Below are 20,529 nucleotides of genomic sequence, written 5' to 3'. Positions count from 1 at the left end.
CGCTTTTCTCTTTCACTATACCCATCCCTCCACCTGTCCATCTTTCTGGACTTCTCTATCATGTTGAGTGCTGCACAGATCACTAACCCTAACCCTCCCCTTCCCCCTGCACTCATGTTCTAATGGAACAAACATGCAGCACTGCAACAACAAAGCGCGACGCACATTCACACATTATTATGCTTAGCTGAGGACTCTATACTGCTCTTCCTGTTTCATTTTCAAAAAAAAATATGTTGGCATGGTAGTTTTTATAAGGCCACAGAACGCCATTGATTTGCCTGTTGTTCTGACGCACTGCAGTCCCTTTTCTGCATTCAAGTGAGTTGGCTGGAAGTGATGGTCATCGTGGGCAAGTCATTAAATCTGAGTGACAGCAGCCGAAATGACTTCAAGTTTAGTCATTTATTCGCTGATATCTTCATGTGAGTGTGTTGATCTGAGTGTGCATGTGAATGGAGGCGCATGCCAGATACACATATGGTGCGGCTAAATGGCATACTGAACTGTGTCATCATTCAGCGAACAAGCAGGTGTTATTATGCCTCAGTAGGGAATGAATCACGCAGTAAACTATCATTCCCTATTGTGTCAGTGGAGTGGGGTTTTTTTTAGAATGCATCGTAAACAGTTTTGTCTGATACAATAGACTAAGACAGCCTGTCACTGAGATGAAAATGACTGTATGAGGAAAGACTTTGTTTGTTGTTGATGCTAGAGTCACATTAGAAATCTGGCAGCCCTCACCAAGCAGTGCATTTTGACACTGATAATCTCCGCTGAAAAAGCAGTCAGCTAGTGATTTTAGTGTTTTTTAAATAACTGCCCTAGAGTCAAAAATAGACATTATTTGATAGTGTGAAGTGCTTGACCTGCAGGAACATTGTCTTGTGCTGAGGACCTTGGCTAGTGGGTACAAACCTGCATTGTTCGGTGTTTTTCCTGTAAACACCACAACATAACATACAGGGTCCTAGATGTCAGTTTAGTTTGACACATAAAATGAGTTCAAAAAGTCAATGTATCAAATAAAAAGTCAGAGAAGAGATTAGATAATAAAGAAGTACTATAAAAAAAAGTCCACCATAGCCGACCCTTTTCCCCTGACACCGTGTTAATTATAGAAACTGCTTTACAGTATTGGAGAGGGCTGTATGTGAGCTCCTAGTGGGGCCAAACCAGTGGTAGCAACATAGAAATGTACTTGACATGCTCTATGAGGAGGTTTTATAGAGCTCATAAATAGTTAAGAGTAGTCTAAGAGACTACTGTAGTTGTATAATGTGGTTTCTCCAGAGAGCTCTCATATTCCTCCTGCTCAGATTGTAAACTCAGATCAAGACGTTGTCTGCTTCTCAGTGTATAATGTAAAACTTCTCATCGTGACATGTTGGATCCAAAACAACCAAATGATACATTAAATCCAAAGACTACTGGATTGTTGGAATAATGCTCTTACTGCATGTTTATTGAGATTTCCTTTAATAGCCTGAAACGTTTCATTCTTTCAATCCCCCACATGTTTAGACATCATGATCTAAGCGTGTGTGTATATGCTATAAGAACATGGTAGAGGTGCAGCGGGGAGCTGCAGGCTATGGAAGGGGAGAATATCCATTACATAAGAGATTAAACTGAAGGAATCTGAGGTATGTATCCAACAACGCTGGCCAATAATATGAAAAGACCCCCACCCCATGTGCAGGGCCTCAGCGGGTGGGTCCACTGTTTATCCTTTTGATGTAGGCTTGTAAAAAGGTAACAAACACACAGTGTGGTACCGCAGCAAAAACTCATATTGTGCTATTGGTCACTGTTGTTGGTTTAACTTTGCTTCCGAGCCACTGTGGCAAGAGGCCGTGTGTGTGTGTGTGTGTGTGTGTGTGTGTGTGCACAAGACAGCGACAGGGACGGAGAGAAAAGATTTGATTTCTAATATGTTCCTGCTCTCAGATAGATGTTACAATGGGTCTTGAGTTTTGTATGAACTCCAGCCTTGTTGCAATAACATATAATGCCACCGGCTGCTTTTCCTATTCTTATTGGCTGCTGCTAAAAGATAGATAAGACAGAGAAGATAGAGAGCGGAGATCACTGCTGTTTTGTTCAGCCCCCCTCTTGGGTTTCATCCATCCATGTGCTGCACATACCTGACTCACACACACTCATCATAATGAAGACGGTCACTATCCAAATCTCTCTCTCACACACACACACACACACACACACACACACTCTCTCTTGCTCTCTATTTTTAATGGAAGAATGTATGATGCATGCCCTCTTTCCTTTTCCTCACTGTGTAGTCTTCTTCCTCTGCTCTGATGTGTATGTGACACACATCTGTTGCTTTAGCTGGAGGCGGAGAGAGCAGGCGAGAGGATTGAAGCTTACACTGAAACCATTAGCATACGCTCGCAGGAATGGAGGGAGAGATAAGGGAGAGGTGGGTGGACATGTAAGAAAATGGTGAGGAAAAGAGCAGCGAGTGAATGTTGCAGTATTAACAGCAGAGGATTCACTTCAGTTCAGTATGATCAACAAAAACACACGTAAAAAAAAACTCAAAGCAAAACAGACTCACAAACACGTTTTTAAAGTACAGCAGCAGCTTAAAGGGGCAAAGAAACTTAGACGGATAATGACAAACTCTGTGAAAATTAACATGTTGTGCGAGTCGGTTGCATTTGTAAGTGTGTGACACTGACCTCTGACTCGGGCATAGCAGCAGCCACACTTGACCAGGACTTTACGGAACAAGTGTTGGCAGCCACAGCCTCGGTGGTGGCGATGGTGATGGTGGCCCCCTTTCATGCTGTTGAACCATGAGCAGAGGTGGGCATGGCCCGGCACTCTCTCTCTCTCTCTCTCTCTCTCTCTCTCTCTCTCTCCCCCCCTTACCCCTGTCTCTTAAGTGTTCCTCTCTCACCCTCACAAGTAGAGGTTTACTCCTCAAAGTGTAAATCCCCAAAGTTGTCAGTCGATGTTCCTCCTCAGTTGAACGCAGGCAGACTCAAAGTCCACATCCAGACCGAGAAGAAGAGAAAGAGTCCACAAAAGCAGCAGCCAAGAAGAAATCCACACTCACAGGGCTTTTCAGATGGTGATAAACAGCCACGGAAACATTCCAGCAAGCTTATCGTTATACTGGACGTGCTCCCCTTCCCTCTGTCTCCCTTTTTCCCTCTGTTTTCTTTTTGGAGCTGAGCTCTCGCCTCTGTGAACTGCCTGGTCAAATGACAGGCTGGGAGACTGCTTCAGAGAGGGAGAGAGAGAGAGAGCGAGGGAGAGAGAGAGAGAGAGAGAGTAAGGGGAGGGGTGAGAAGGGTGGAGTCTGCAGCTCTAGTTGCTGCTATTCCAGGATAAGGTTCCCACTCCCCTTATTTTCTTCTGTTTTTTTTATTCTCAGCTGCTTTTTCTTCTGTTTCCCTGCGTATCCGCTGTCCCAAACTATCCAACTCCGAGAGCAGACACAATGCTTCACTCTCTAGTGGAAATCCAGCTCTCCTGGCAATAGTAACTCTGTCAGGATACATAATGCTATTTACAGAGGGGCCATGTTGGGTTGAAGGTGTCATGTATTTTCCAGTAAGGCGTCTATAAGTGTGTTCAACTGACAGTTTTAGTGTGAATGTTCACTTCATGGATCGTAGAGGGCTTTCCTGACTAGGAAGCAGCTACAATATTGACTTGTGTGTTAATTTATGATCATAGGGCCAGCGAAGCAGGCGTTATTTATTTTTTTTTGTTTCCATGGAGCGAGAAGGCAGTCTCAAATTTCCCAATGCTGGCGTGTTGGCATTCTTTGTGTGTGTATGTGTGCGTGTGCATTTAGCCATCACATGAAACATTTAGCCGTCATTTAGCCTGACAGTTCATTGCTGTATATAGTGGGCAAACGTGTAGACGTAAGAGATCCCAGGTTTACTGGGAGAGAAAATCTTCAATCACGATATGTAACTTCAAAATCGCAATATCAATATATAGTATATCATAATATAGTCAAATTTATGAGTTTTGGGCTTGGAACATACATCTGAAAAAACAAGGTACTTTATCATATTGATGCAAGAACTCTGTAAATCCATTACAACAACATTACTCTGACAAATTTGTCCAGCTGTACTCCCACCAGATACGGCAAATAAGCGTGTGTTTTTAAGACGTTTACGTCCACTGTAGGACTTGATTTTACTCTTTTACCTTTTCTTTTTCTACAGAAAATAATGTATTTGTGTGTGTGTGTGTGTGTGTGTGTGTGTGTGTGTGTGTGATATAGAGCTGCAGGATTAGGACCAAAATGATAATCACAAGTATTTTGATTCAATCATGGTCAATAATGAAATCACGATTATTTATTGATTTTAGGGACAAAATATTTGTATTGCACTTTCACATTTTATGAATAGAGCACTGCTTTCACTTCCATGTTGTGCTATATTCCTGCTATTGCACAGATCTTTGCAGCAAAATAATATGGGTCCTTATTCACAGTGCATCTTAAAGAAACAAATTCAAAATTGTGCTGAAACTTTATACCTAAAATTATAGCTCTGTTTTTCCTTTCACATTGTCTATAGGCTCCATTCCTAACCTGACCTGCCAGATTGTTTGTTACACCGAACCACCTGAGCAGTCATTGTAAACTGTTTGGAAAGGGCACTTTCAAAAAATACTTGGCAGGTGATTGGATGAACCATGTGTCAATCAAACTCTTACACAAGTCAGTTGGGAGAAAAGCAAAGACATATTTTCCATCTAGTAAAGCCATCAGTGTCATCCCTGCACTGACTTACACACATTTTGTTCATTAATTGAAGCCCCAACAAGATGGATTTTCATGTGATATGAAAGTGTATCCAACTACCGTGGAAGGTAACTATATTCCTGCTAATTAACAAATCCTTCCTTCAAAATAAGACTAACAATAAGGTTCTTCTTCACCTGAATTCAGTCTGCTCTCTGTCAAGCGAGTAATATACAGAATATTATTCTTCTACTCTGGACTGCAGGCATTTAGGAACGTTTTTCACGGGCTGCCGCTGTGGGGTGAGTGGCAGCGGCAAGACAGCTCGCCAAAGGGAAACCGAAACATCTCGCTTATCCCTTGGTGGCTGGCTGTTAGTTTAGGAAATGCTTAATTTCATATGCAGTAGAATTTTCTAAGTGGAGCAGGCTTTTTAAACGTCATTATCACAGTCGGTCATGTTCATTTAATTGTGGGAAATAAAAATCGTGTTCATGATTAATATTCAAATAATTGTGCAGCACATCTGTGTGTCTAAAACTGAACGAAAGCTCAGGTTGACAGACAGAAGGACATGAGTGTGTAGATCTTATGAAGGGGTTGTGTGAGTCAAGGTAAAAAACACAGGACTATCTGTGCCCACACACACACACACACACACAATCTGTCTTCTTCATGAAGCTTTTCATCATCCAGGTCATGATTATGTTGAAGCTGGACGCTGCTGGGGTTGTGTAATTGCTAACTCAGCAATATACCATTTAAATGTGTACTTCAGAGCGCATTAATCTCAATCAACACTACATGACCTATTAGTCTTCCTTACAGATGTTTGACATGTCAGCGTGGGACACAACTCGAGACAGGAAGATGAAAGAGGTTGGTGATAATGCAACTCTGAAATACTGCACATTCTGAGACCCAAACCAATTATTTTCTGACACATCCTTTCTTCAGCCTGAGGCCGCTGAGTTTATGACTCACGTTTGTGATCTCATCTCACTTTTGCAGCAGTCCTCGCGCCATGCTGCTTTCACACAAGCTACAATCCGACGGCGTGGATATCACCACCCGGTTACCGCAACAAAGACGAGCACCCACTCAGGTTCCTCTTTGGTGGCATCGGCGGAAACAAGAGGAGGCTGAGTATCGGCTGGCACTTAAACCAACGTGCATGCATATGCACGAGCACGCACGTCCCTGAGGTGCACTGTCACGTACTTCAACGGTAGGCAGTGCTGTCTGTCCATTATCCATCTCCACAGTGACAGGGTGGTGGCAGATTGCTGTCAGGATGTTTCTGTCATCTACAGGAGAGTAAACAAAGAAGCTGCCTCACCCGTTACCCACACAAGTACGGTACACACACAATCAGTTGAATTAGACTTTACTTTCTCACCATCACTCACAAACACACAGGGCTGAATAATGCAACTATAGTGAGAGGAGATTTATCATCTATTCTAAGGTTCAGACAGCACACTGGGTTTCCACATGCAACACTTGCACTCTGCATAGATATAGATAGATCACAATCCCCCGCTTCCTCCTCCCGGCCTCCCTCCATCTCGCCCTTTCTTTTGCTTACAATGGATGCTTTAAGCGACTGCGATTGCAGGGGCAATTCACCAGAGGAATATTGAACAGCACTGCTCAATGTCTCCACTTGTCTGATGCCGATTTGGCTGCCAAACACTGTCCAGGCATAGGAGCACAATTCAAAAAGGGCTGAGAAGCAATGGGTTTGACAGCAGAACAAAGGGTTTAAAAGCAGCAAGACGAGAATCGGAGGGCAAAGCATTACAAATTCAGTGAACACTGCCTGCGCTTTACACAAACGCCGACTACCCAGCGGAGAGATTATGAAGAATACGCTGCTCTTGAGATGCATTCAAAATTCATGAAGTGAATGCAGGGAAATCTTTTCATGTGCTCTTAAGTTGAAGGATGCCAGAGTGTGTTTCTACAAGGCACCCAGTAGGGGGCATTTGTACTTGTTGCAGAAGGTAGATTGGTTGGTTCACTTACTTGGCAGAGCCTCTTCAAAGCACCACAGAGGTGAACATTTTGTTTTACTCTACTTTCATAGATCAATATTTTTTGCAATGACAGCAACACAAATGTTTGGAATGTAAAAAAAAATGTACATGTAGTTGATATATTGAACGCTCCCTTTCTCAGTGTGAAATTAAACCTTTGAATATGTGAACACCCAAATTGGCCCGGGAGACATGTACAAAGCCCTGAATGTTATCAAAAATATTGAAAAAATGTTCCTCCCCTGGCTTGCAGAGGGGAGCGGGGGGATGTGAGGTGAGGCGTGCATTAACATCCATTCATCTCTCTCCTTTTATCTTTGCTCCCTCACTCCTTCCTTCCTTCGCTCTCTCTCCATCTCCCACACGGGACGCACTAAAGATGATTCATCCGCACACGTATGCTTGTGCAGACAGGGAGAGAGAGAGAGACCCGGACTGCTACAGTGATATAGGATGAATACAATCCATACATGTACGATCACACCGGACTGGATTTAAAAGCTTGCTAAAGATAAGCTCGCTAGTAGATGGATGTGTGTGTTTTTGTCTGAGACGAGCCAGCCAAACGGGGAGAACGCATCGTCTTTCCACTCTGTGTGGGAGACAGTCAGTCACATTTAGGAGGCGTGTTCAGAGAGGAATCTTGAGTATGATTTATGAAACAGCTAATCAGCTCATGTAAATGAACACGATGCATGTCCTCATGTTTTTCTGTAGTGACATTTCTGGAATACAGATATTGCATACACAAGACATCCCGGACAGTAAACTCATTCATAATGTACACTATTAATGCACACACACTGAAACTGCAGAAGGAACAGGCAAATACACCATTTATTACATAAGCATGGAATAACGACAGCAAGTCTTCGTTCAGCTTTTTTCGCAGTGAGCTCCCCAACCCCCCTCTGACATTAGCCTCTCCTCAACCCATCAGCCAGTTGAAAGCCTGCCAAAATATGCTTCACTTAGATTTTCCTTCCTCCCTCTCCCTTGCTTTTTCCTCCCTTAGTTCCTCTCTCTTTCTTCCTCATGTCGTCTCTCAGCTGAGCGCCAATTAAGGCAAACTGGCATTCTGGACAAGGCGGTGTGAGGGGGAGGTTTTTGCCTTTTGGCCGAGGTCCCATCATGGGGCAGAAGTCACAGAGTACTGAAACTGTCCTGTTCTCTTCTGTGCTGCTGGTCTGCAGAGAGCTGCTGTTTTTATCCAATTAGGCTAAACAACACTGCTGGCATACACCAGGGAGACTCACAAGTGTGCACGCATTTGTGTGTGTGTGCACTTTACCATCAGTACCACACAGTACCTCACCATGCAGTGAGCAGGAGCTCTGCACAAAGGGGAGGTCAACCACCCGAAATATTCCCGATACTCACATACCACCCACAATTACAAGCATACACACAGAGACACACGTTGTACATTCACACAAACACATACTCCTTTCCCCATCCAGCTCCTCTTTTTCCAGCAAACCACGGTGATGGTACTTAATCTGAAGCTTGTCAGAGTTCTGCTTCCCCACCTGACATCCAGCCTGCCTCCCTCTCTTTATCTCTGTGAACCTTGTTCTAGAAGCAGCAATGCCAGCAGTGAGATTCTGGAACTGCTACTCACCGTGTTCAAGGCCTGAGCCAAAACACCACCCAACGGAGAAACTGTTAATTAAAGAAAAGCAAACCCAGGGACCACACACGGAGAGACGCGGCTGCTGCTTTATCTATGATTAATTATTACTGAGACCAAAGGTTTTTCTGTCAAGGGAAAGAGATTTTTCTGTAGGAAAGACAATTAGAGAAGGTGTTTCTGCTACATTGAAATACCGTCTGAATTATGCTGTAAATCCCTGAAAAACTGATTGTTGTATTTGTTTGTCAGTGTATGTTGCACGTATGGGAGCACAATAATGTATATAGATACATGTATCTGTGCACATGCATGTGCCTGTAACACTGTGTTTATGCCTCCTTCCTTACTGGTCAGTCTGTAGTCCAAATGCCAGCTGTGCTGCAGAGCAGTGACCTGTGCGGTGTCCTGCCTGACCTAAGCCTTCCAGCTAGCCCTGCCTGACCCACTTTGAAACACAACATGAATTTCTACAATTTAACCATACAAAATACACACATTCAACTCTTTTAGCCCACTTATTCATGTAAAAGGACCTGATTCACATGTTTCAGTTTTTCATATCACAGAGGGCAGGCCACTCACACATGTTTTGCTTATGATAAACCTGTGGTCCTCAACATTTTAAAGATGCATCGATGTGAAAGGGGTTGCTTGTAGTGATGAACCTGCTGAGAATTATCACCCAAATCTGCAGTTCTTTCAACTGTCCAGTCTGTCAAGACCGATCTCAAAGTGTCGATTTAGGGCACAACAGGCAGCTGTATTCATCAAAGAGCTCTAGAAAACACACACACACACCTGCTCAGCACCTGCTCAGCAGACAGACAAGGTTAGAGACTAGTGACTAAAGCACCAGACATTTCCCTCAGGAGTTGGTAGAGACCAGGAATAGAGCTAAAACAGAGTGAATATTGTTCTCATATCTGCTAATTGTTCACAAACACGACTCCAAATGATTAATAAAGTTGCTCTGTAACTGCAAACGTCTGTTTGCCAAAAAGTCAGTTGTTGTGACTCAACAGAAAGCCCACATATACGTGAGGTAAATGGCCGTTATTTCACAAGAATACTTTTCAGAAGCGGTCAGATCTTTAGGTCAAAGGTGCAGATAACAGAACCAGGCCTGTTCTCTGTGCAATGTTTATAACAACATCGCACAACAACAAACTGTCTTGGCATCCCAAGGGAACACACACAGTACTCTGAGAGCTTAAATACGTATAACTGTCTGACAACATGGTCATGTCTAATAATTGATAGGCTATTATACACATGGGAAACATGCAGGTAGGACTAATTATATTTTGTGATTCAGATTCTATGAAGTCGTCCGACAGAGTACATCTATTTTACATTAGAATAGAAAACATGTGAGATATTATAATCATGTAAATAAACACAATTACACCATCCACCGGTGTGAGGTAATGCTGTCTAGTTTCTGGCCCTTATAACACAATATGATGCAGCTTCAGGTTGATCTCTGCCCATTTAAGGTCACACACACACACACACACACCGTTCAGTCCCAGGGTCCTCTGGGATCAGCACTCCTCTTTGGATGGCACACTCTCCCAGCCTCTCAAGAAACCCGATATGGACAAGGACACGCATTTTCCACATAGTTTAACTCACATCTCATGAATATGGTGAATGATGAATGACTGCAATGACGTGCTCATAACCATAACCATGTTTTCATGGGTATTGCTTTTCATCAGGAGACAGAAAAAGTGGCTTTTGACTTTTTAAAGTAGGAGTTACAAAGTCATGTTTTGATCTCTAGTGTTTCAAATCCATTTAACATTTCAGGGTTTTATTTGTAGAAAAAAAAATGTAACTGTAATAGTAAAAAAGACTAATTGTGTCCATTGACTGTAAAGACTGTAGCACAGAGAGTATGCTACTCTCAAATGTTCATATTTATTTCTGTATCTCTAACAGAATATCATGTTTCCTTTAAATAACACAATTCAATGGCATAACTTTTCTTACACTCATAATAATGTGTTGATTAGAGTGCATAGTGTGTGTGTTTCTTCACATGACCAGTGTGTGCAAATGTGTCAAATAGTACTCATATTATTCCTACTGGTTCAGTGCAGTTTCCTGTTGATGTAGCTTCATGCATTTTACCTTGAAAAAGAAAAGATCGTAAAAAAATTTGGACAAACATAGCCATCCATCACTGATCGGTGTTACGAAACAGGCGCTGTAGACACATTGTCTGGGGAGAGTGAGAGCATGAACTATATGGCTGCTGGGAGTCTGAAGAGCCAAGAGACTGACTTGAGAGAAATATGATCAGCAGCTCTGTGTACTTGGAGGGGAAGCCAGGTTTAAAATACCTCAACTTCATGGCTTTAAGGAAAAATAAAAGATATACAGGGGAGAACAAAAGGGAGAAGAGAGGGGAAACATGATGATCAGGGGAAAATAAAAGGCCAAACTGTAAAAGTTTAACTCCCGAGAGGGGGGAAGAAGAGCAAAGTAATTGAGAAATGGGGAAAGGGGATCTGAATTCACGGAGGTTGGCACTGTCCTGTGATTCTTAGAAAGCCACTAGCAGGCATGTCGTGTCTAACATATAACAGATGGCCCTTATAGCCCCACGAAGCACGGCCTTTAAAGAAAGCAGAGGCCTCTCCTCTTTTCCATTCTCTTTCACTGCCACAGCTAGGGATGGAAACAACACCGTGGCCTCCGTCAGTCAAACCGTAGCTAAATGTAATCACATGTCTCACGTGTTCCACATGTTTAAGACAGACTTTAATAACTATTATCTTATTGAAATAAATCATAATAAAACAATCTATTTAAATGGCAAGTGTGTAAAATGTCTTATGGAGAAAAAGTTCATTTAGAGTGTATCAAAATGTCCACCTCATTAATGTTTTGATGTTCTAGGTTGCCAAGCCCGCTAATTGGCTCGATTGTAAATAGTGTATCGGGTATATAATATATATCAATATAAAATTGCTATCAGTAATTCATATTGATATATTATGATATTTACAAAGAATGTTTCATGTAAAAAACTCTTTTGAAAAGCTATTATTTTCAAATGCTTAAAATGAAATCTGTTCTTTTAGACGATGAAATTATGAACCATGATATTTCATTCTGGGAATTTGGTCATGGTTCGATTAAACGGACAGCCAATGAATTAAAACAGTTCTCGTCGAGCCTCACTCTGTGCTACGACGACGTCTGTATCGTGTTGATGTGGTTCAGATGTTTTTCTGCCTTGTGTTTCTTTCATTTTTCCATCCGGAGGAAATTGGGCTATGCAAAAACAATTGAGCAAAGGAGCTTGTCAATGAATGGAATAAACAGTCTTCGGCCGCTATCCTTCCACATGGCCCTGAATAATGCATTTCTTTGCTTTTTGGCTTTTCTGAGCGCTGTGCTGTGCATGAAAACAATATTTTGGAAAAGCCTCAACAGCACACCCCATCTGAGTAAGACCATTACAGATAGCCATCACTGACAGCTTCCTCTGGCCTCACTCACGCCCCTTCTGTACGCCATATACCCCACAGTTTGATGTTCCAGCCACATGGTACTCGCCACCAAACCCCCCCATATATACACACACACACACACACTCCCTCTAACCCAAACCCAGTTCCAGCTACAAAGATCCTTTTGTTCAATTCCACTCAAGGAGAATAGCAATGTACGCAACCCTTTCCCAGCAAAATCCAGTGGAACCAACAGGGTTGGGGCAGGAGGGGAAAGGGAGTTCAGCTGAACATGTTTTCGTGCCCCATCTGGAAAGTGTTGCATGTGTATACACACAAGAACTATTTTTCTCTCAAACATACTTATTTATGGCACATTACAGCGAAGCAATTTAGTGCTATCAGTGCTAATAGAGGATACAGAGGGCGGAGTTTAATAAGAGTAAACTACCAACCCTCGAGTGACTCCAATCAGATACTTTCCCTGAAGTTATTACTGCGTAATGACCACCATCAAATATGGCTGACGGGACTCAGGCTTGTTTTTTATCCTGAATGCGCATATGGTTGGCATGCAAGAGCAGGCTGAGCTGAAACTGAAAGCAGCTCACGTGGAACGTACACACTAACAGATTCAGGGTTGTTTATTTATCGATACATCATCACTGCATATATGTTAACACTAACACAGACTGCAGCAAGGAGTTTTCATGAGTGATGAAGTGGCTGAGCAGGCTGTTTCAGACGTCGTCACAGCACAGAAATCTGTTTCACACAAAGAATCAAAGCCGAGTCTGGAAGTTTGTGTTTCGGTGAGTCTCTAAGCTGACTGGTTTGGTGAGGGCCAATGTTTGGACTAGCGTTGTGGGTTTGACGTCACAAACTGGTCTGTCACGCTCAGTGCAGCCCTTTCGGGTCTTACCTGTTCTTTCTCTCTGTTCTGGGTTTTCTGTAGTAGTGGCCTGCTGCTCCCACTCCGGCCCCTCTGGCTCCCACTGGCCCTGCACAGGCCCCTTCTCCTCCTCGCTTGATGGGAGGTCCGCCTCAACCCCCTCTGAGAGCTACACACAGAGATGCCTTTGTCAGCGGTGGAGCCCTCTCAAGGAGGAAGTGATGGTAAGATTGTACAGAGTGCTTATAGTCACATAACCACAAAACATTAAACCAGTGGCTGTGTTTTTCCACTATTCCCTGCATCTTTTTCATCCCTTTCTCCATTACGCACTGAGCAAGAATGCAAAAGAAATCGTTGAGGTCCAACTTCTGCCACAGAGCTTGGATAAGAACTGTTTGTCAGACAGCGGTTTCAATCTATTTAAAAACTCAGCAGCACCGGAGTGGAGGTTAATAGAGGCAGTTATCAGTCCTCTGCGGGGATGGAGGGAGATTATAACCACTGTTGTGGTTTTTACCACTCTCTGCCAGGGAGGAAATTATTCATCAAGATAAACCTTTTTTTAAAGAGAAAGCAGAGTTTCAAAAAGAAACCCATTTAGATATTTGAGTGCACTCTGACCTCTGTACGTTTGAGTTTCCAGATGCTGTGTCAAAACCTACACGCTGTAGTTTAATCAAGTTCATTAAATGCAAACGTCACACTCGATATTGGTTTTGTAGAACTGCATTTGAGGAGGATGATAATAGTAATGATATTCATATTTTAGAATGAAAATAGTTTCGGCTGCCACAGTTTCCTTCAACCAACCAGAAAGCACATTACTTCAGGAAACCAGATCACCTGTAATGTAAAAACCCTTTTCTGTTTTAATGGCAGATTAAGGGAAGGATTGCTGGAAATGTGCTGGATTGCAGTAAGGCACTAGACCTGCATGAGTTTGTTTATGGTCATATGGTTTAATCACCACTACTCTGCTTCCTGTTCCTCTGAAACATCCAAGATTCCTCCTAAGCACTGAACAGAGACAAGCAATCCTTTCATCCCTCTCTCTCTCTCTCTTCTTTCTCTGCTTGTTCGTCTTGACATTTTAGGTTTATGCTCAAATTATAGAGATGACACAAAATAAACTTGGTATGAAATGATATTGGCCAGAGATAAGCTGGACGTCATGCTCTGCAAGCCCTGAAAAATACCTTCTTTTTGACTCATTATGCTTTCATATTAACAGCCAGTAAACACACAGTGGGATCCACAACTCACCCACTGTTGATTGGGCATGGCCACGGAAGTGAGCACGTCAGCCATGGCTCCCAACATCTGGTCAGTGCGTCCCTGATTCTTTTGTAGAGCCTTCATTCTCCCCAAACGGCAAACAAAAACACTGTCCTCAAATTATTCCCTGCTGTTGTGACCCTTTGGCTCTCTGGGTCCTCTATCTCTCTTGTTCCCCTGTTTTCTGCTGCTTCAGCTCTTGTCTGACGGCACACTGTGGAGCTGCAGCCTGCCTTGTTCTAGCCTGATACACAGGAAATCTCATGCATATGAATAATTGATCCTGGAAGAGGGAGGCATGTTTCCATCTGGACAGGAGCCTCAGAGCTCTTTCTTCCTTAGCCCTCTCTCAACTCCCCGAATTCAGACACAGGTAAGCTGACTGGAGGTGTCTCGAACTCTGGCTTAGTCCAGTGAAAATATCCACCTTGTGCTCTAAATATATGCTTCCCCTGGAAACTCAGATTGAAGATTTTCTTGGGCCTTCTTCAGCAGAGTAAACTGTCCTCTTCTTTGCCGTCGCTCTAAATGAGGAGTCCAGACAGTGTGGAAGTATTTCTCTGTGAGGTTGGTCTTCTCCTGTCCTTGTGTCCAAATGCTGAAACGGTGAGCCATGACTTCCAAACTGAGCACATAACCCACCCTGAAATCCTCCTTTCTTGTTCTTCATTGGCTATAGAGGATCACCACCCCCCTTCCCAAAACCTCTCCTCCTTCCATCATTCTTTCTCATCTTACGTTTTTTCCTCCTTGACCTCGCTACCTAATTTTTTTTCCCCAATCTTAAACTATCTCAATATTTTCTATATATCTTTCTTCCAGTCTTTCTTTGAACTATCCTGGCACCCTGCAGTCGCTCTTCATCTTTGCCCAAGTCTCAGGCAGTGACACATGGATTGTGTGAACTCTTGAGCAGCGGGGCAGCCCCAAATAAGGTATAAATACACAGTCCATGAAGCTCAACTATTTAAGAGACTGTCACCGATTGCACACACGCACACGCACAGACTCATTACACAACTTCTTTAGCTGCTGAAGTACTGATCAGTCAAACCAGCAGCGGCGGCTGGTCAATAGAGGGCGCTAGGGTGCCGCCCCCCCTTGAGCCACAAAAAATAACACAAAATAAAAAATAAAAAATTATACAAATTGTCAATATTTTTGTTTTTGAAATATGGAATGCATCCAGTAATATGTGTAAAATATGATATCTGCGCAAAATATATGCTTTTCCTGCACGTCCGCCTGTCTGCATGTCTCAGCAGCGCTGGGGCCGTGGAGAAATAGCCCACAGGAGGCGGGTCTGTGAAGCAGTTTAGCCAATCGCTGATTAAAGATATAAATGAGTGACATACGCTAGCCAATCAGCGTCCTCAAATAGATTCCGCCAGGGGCAGAATCGGTTTTGCCCCAAATTGCGCGTCCTCGTCAGAACGAGTCTCTACAGGCCAGCGCGAGCACTACTCCTCCAAGACCCGTTTGAGAGGAGGACTTTTGGCGGAGAAACTACAGCTGTAAGAGCTGATCCCAGATCAACCTGACCTGAAGGGAAGCAGTACATGCGAAGCTTCTCTAGTAGCTGTACACCAGACAGGTTTGGCTAGCTGGATGCAGTCATGCTAATAACTTATTTAGCTTTTTAAAACAACGGGGACAGATCCAGCACGGACAGCTAGGGAGTGAGGGATGAGGAGGCAAGGAAACATGAGAACACCAGGGCACACATGGAGAACTCTGTCAAGCTACATATTAGGCAAATCTTCTTGTACATAGTTGTCCTCAGTCTCATCTGCTTAACTTGGTCATGGAGGCGTCACAATTTCATTGAAATGGTAAATTAACAGTGAAAACTCATCATAGCTTAATTTAACACCAGTATTCCTAATTACACACACACACAGCATAGGGGCATCTCAATAAATAAACATGTTCTATTATATTCTATGTATATATATGTGTGTGTTTTATATTATACTGAATATTATTATATGATATATATATATATATATTATTATATTATACTGAATTGCCTGTGAGGGTTGACAAAAATAAGATGTCCTGACGTGTTTGTCAGTGTTATTTACTGCTTTTTTTCCTGTTGGAATAAATGTTAAATATTGAACTGCAAAGTAGTAATGTGTGTTTGATACCTTATTGTTTTTGCATTAAATCATGTTTGCTGAAATTGATTGGATATGGCACAGCCCTAACTAGAACATTTTCCACCAGCCACCACTGCCAACCAGTAGTGTTTGTTTGTGGCTACTTAAAAAATAATTGTATATAATTGTGTGAATACATTCACAAACATGAGACAAATTGGAATATGTCACTTGGCAGATTATATTATTGATATGCACACTGTGACTGCACAGTTATGAACAATATAACCAAGAAGAAAAGGAGCCAGAGTTGGCGGCTTGATGAGGCAGTGCTTTGGCAGAATGGTATTTTGAGCTGCTGCTGCAAAAAATAAACATGCAATTGTTTTTCACTTCTGGTTCCCTCATTTCAAAGTCAATGGGTTTTTTTGAATGGGTTTTTGGTTAGAAGCCTGAAATCAATTTAATTTTTGGTTCTACATAAAAATAGGCACGTCAGTCACGCCAGCAGATTCTGTTGTCTGTCTCTCTTGGCATTCATGAGTGGACACGTTACCTTCCAGAAATGGAAAGTTATCATGGTCCCTCTCCCCACTGACACTGTATGAGGACTGTTGGAAAGACTTGCATGTGATCCACTTGCAAGCCTACATTGGGTGGATCCTTTTGGAGTGTCCAAGTCAAAAGCCAAAGCAACAGCGAGCCTTTGGAGTGCTGACAATGAAGGGGAGCCACCATGTCTCTGAAGACATTCCATGTTTTCTTCTGTGTCATATGCATTGTGACAAACAACAAACAGGATTCATGGGACACGTAGGTTCAGCAATTTCCTTTCTTTACAATCCAGGCCCCCACGTAACTGTGGATAAATGTCTGGTTGCATTTCGTGGGCACTATCCCTTCAGACAATATATAGCAAACAAACCCGTACAAATAGGGTATCGAAATAAAAGCAGCAGGTGATGCAAAATCCAGCTATGCCTGGAATATGCAGGTGTATACTGGGGAAGCACCTGAGGAGAACCAGGGCGCTAAAGGTGCGCTAGACATGGTCGAAGGACTGAAAGGTCACTAAATCGCAATTGATCTTACACCATGGGTGAGGAACTGCTGAAAAGCAAGCTTACCATGTTGGGGACAGAATGAAAAAACAAGCCAGAACTTCTGTATTAAAATACCAAACGCATCTTTCTTTCCAATTTTACGTCAATCTGTGAGATTTTATGGTGATTTGCATATTTTTTTAAAGTCACGTAACAGGTACTCTTGATGTATAAAGGGGTTTTGACGGGTGGATTTCATCTTAAGGGGTATTTAGATAGTCAACAAACCGACACAAAGAACCTGACTTAAAGTTGGGTAATAATTCCAATTACAATCATTTTCTAGATGTTTAAACTGCTGGCATCAAACACGAGGGTTAAAAAACATGGTTGCTAACAAGTGGCTAAATAAGACTACTAAACCGAACACTAGCCTGCCTTTATTTTAGTGGCGGGGATGTACATTTATGCGGCCGTAGTTCATTTATAGTCTAATGTCAGCTTTTTACTTCTGGCCACAGTATTTGCTTTTCAAATAACATAACAGTGGTGTTCATTTGTGACAATTATCTTGTTAAACAAAATGTGAAAGTACCATAAACGTTTGTTTGCCACAGAGCTTATTTTCTCCACTTATCTAATATCCAATGAGGGGTTTGTCGAGGGAACGATTGCAGAACCAATGTTAATTTCCGTGTTGGCCTACAAAAATATGTCATCCCTGCAGAAAGCCGACATGCTGACATTGAACCTGGAGAAACATACAAAGTCTTGCAAAATAGCTCAGTAGATTCTAAAACCATATTCGTCTTTAAACCACATGGAAACTGGCATATTTTTTGCCTGTAAACTCTGTAAATCCTTTTGAACTGTCTGAGACACTTGAGTGTTTCCAGATTGCTGCAGGAATATTTTTGGACAACCTATGTCTCAAAGTTTTAAGTTCCACTGAGCCCAAGTGCAGCGATCCTCACGCTGTTCTGTTTTGGTCATACACAGTCTAAGCCAAGGGTTATTTGGGTGGCTGCCATCTTGGTGTCGTCATTGGAATCTTGCTTTAATTATTCTGTGTCTCTTCCACCATTTGATTGTGTTGTACTTCTAATGTATTGGTCACATTTGTTTTGAGGGTTGCTCCCAAAACAGATAGAAAAGTGTAGAAGATGAAAGCTCCACAAGTCATGTAAAGACATCTCTCCTGAATATATTTGATGAAATGCATGTACACACTTCCCTCCACTGAATACAGCCAGTTTCTTTGCTTTCAGTCAAATAGAGGCTTGCCAAACACACACAGAAGAAATAACCTCCCAGGAGGCGGAGGCGTCAATTTTTAATTAACACACCTGAAGCAATCAGAAATCAACACACCTGTTTGGTATGATGTGAAACATTTTGAATAAGTTTAAGTTTATTTGCACAGTTTAAAAATACACAAACAAATATAACAAATAATATACAGTGCAGGGAGAGGCAGAAAAACCCTTGTCTCCACTAATGGTTTTGCCAAGATACACATTATATAATCTTTAAATAAGATAATCTTTAAATGTAAATAACATCTAAAACACCCAGATCACAACAATAAATCACCTTTTAGCTGGTAACCAGGAAAAAATCTGGTACATGTGAATGTTATTTTAGTATTTAAAATTACAAATGAGATATGGATGTAAAAAACTTCATATAAGATTCATATCTTGGACTTTTGGCTCGTAGTTGTTGCTCGTACCTGATTCACCCACCCTTGAGTCAAAGCACAAACACGCCAAACTTCCACTTCTCATTGAAATAATTTCTGCCAAATGACCCAGAATCTCCTTCTTGTCTTACGTGAACACGTTTAGCTCTGTTTCCACCCTGCTTCCTTCCATTTATATGACCCCTGCAGGCTTTTAGACTCTTTAGAACAAGTATAGCTTAGGGGGGGTTCTGTCTTTTAACCACATAGCTGGAGATAATATAGCAGATGCTCACAAAGTCTGAGCAAAGTGCTAGTAAGACTGGTCTTCAAGAGACTGCCAACAGTCTAATATTAGCTCAGCACATGGCTGTCTTTAGAATCAGTCACTAAGCTGGCTAAACTTAGTTAATTGCTTCCCAAGCCTCTTTCCAAGTTCTATTGCTCTCTACCACTGACCTCTCCTGGGTACTCTGGCGTCTGGGGAGAAGTTGGAAAGCCTTTTGCAGTGATGAGTGAATGACTCTGCTTGGAATTTGCAGAATAGGAGTAAAATGACTCTGACCCTAAAAGGAAAGTGTTAGTATATCAGGTGGTGTGAATCAGAACAAAATGTTCTTTAACTCATACTCATCGGATTAGTAATAGTTTGTAAAAATCTGTTGGATTTTCTTTTGAGGTAAACACAAACTGCTGCTGTGTGCTACGTGTGCTGTGCTGCCCTCGTCTGGTAAAGCTGTTGGATCATTCTTGTGTATCAAACAGGATAAAGGAAAAGACAAACACACACACACACACACACACACCGCTACCCCACCCTGTTGTGCCAAACTGACATCCCTTTCCTCTGCATTTATCAACTTAATTTCTGTTTTGGCCTTTCACAAGCTATAAATCCTCACCCCCGAGCGTGCCCTTTCTTCCTCTTCCTGAGTTTCATATCAGTAAGAAGTCAAGACCCACCTCAGGCTCCTGTGTCTAAACATAGCAACGTTTGAGTAATGGATCAGGTTGGTGTGATGCTATAGCTCCGATTTGGTGGTTCACAGCCGAAGAGGCAGCTTCTAAAAAGTAATTGGTTGGGGCATTTGATGGGATTTAGTGAGATTATGTTGCTGGAGGTGTGTCCGCTTCAGATGGCTGGTATTAACAACATGTCTCTGTTAGTTAACTCTACAGAGCAGATCAGCGACTATAATTCTCCGGATCAAAAAGCTTTTGAATGACTCACAATTTGTCACAGTGGCTTTCCTCAGTCAACACAGGGCTCTACGATGATCGACAACTGATATTGAAATAGTTTTGCTCGTAACGGTGCTGGCATGAGGCATTTGACTTCTTAATGGTGTGTTCCTTCACAAAGTGCAATGGGCAACATGTAAGTTCAGAGCAAACAAGATGTGCCTTGTTGTAAGTTGGTGGGTATATTTGGAGGTGATATAGACAGCAGCTGGAACCTTCAGTGAGGATTAATTTGATAAACTTGAGCTATCTAAACATCTTGATGAACTACATAAACAGGGCTCGTGTCCAACTCTGCATTACCCAGTTTGATCAGAAGAGGACAGTGCACCCCGCTAACAGAGGAGGAGTTGTTGCATAAGGCAGGCTACATTCACATGCACAAAGTCACAGATTGGTCCCACTCCA

General features: G+C 42.3%; 1 protein-coding gene across 2 annotated transcripts in view; it reads right to left on the bottom strand.

Annotated features, from left to right (window-relative positions):
- The window catches only part of arhgef25a (Rho guanine nucleotide exchange factor (GEF) 25a), a 29,028-nt gene extending 26,198 nt beyond the window's left edge, over positions 1–2,830 (bottom strand). For both annotated transcript variants that reach the window (XM_079180820.1, XM_079180821.1), the window contains exon 1: positions 2,709–2,830. In XM_079180820.1, the coding sequence (XP_079036946.1) occupies positions 2,709–2,814 (106 nt within the window). In that variant the 5' untranslated portion in view covers positions 2,815–2,830. The remainder of the gene's footprint in view (positions 1–2,708) is intronic.
- Between the last annotated feature and the right edge of the window lie 17,699 nt (positions 2,831–20,529).

This window comes from Pholis gunnellus, assembly GCF_910591455.1.
Source record: "Pholis gunnellus genome assembly, chromosome: 2".
In the NCBI taxonomy this organism is placed as follows: domain Eukaryota; kingdom Metazoa; phylum Chordata; class Actinopteri; order Perciformes; family Pholidae; genus Pholis; species Pholis gunnellus.
Note: the sequence above shows the minus strand (reverse complement) of the source record. Positions and strands in the feature narration are given on the sequence as shown.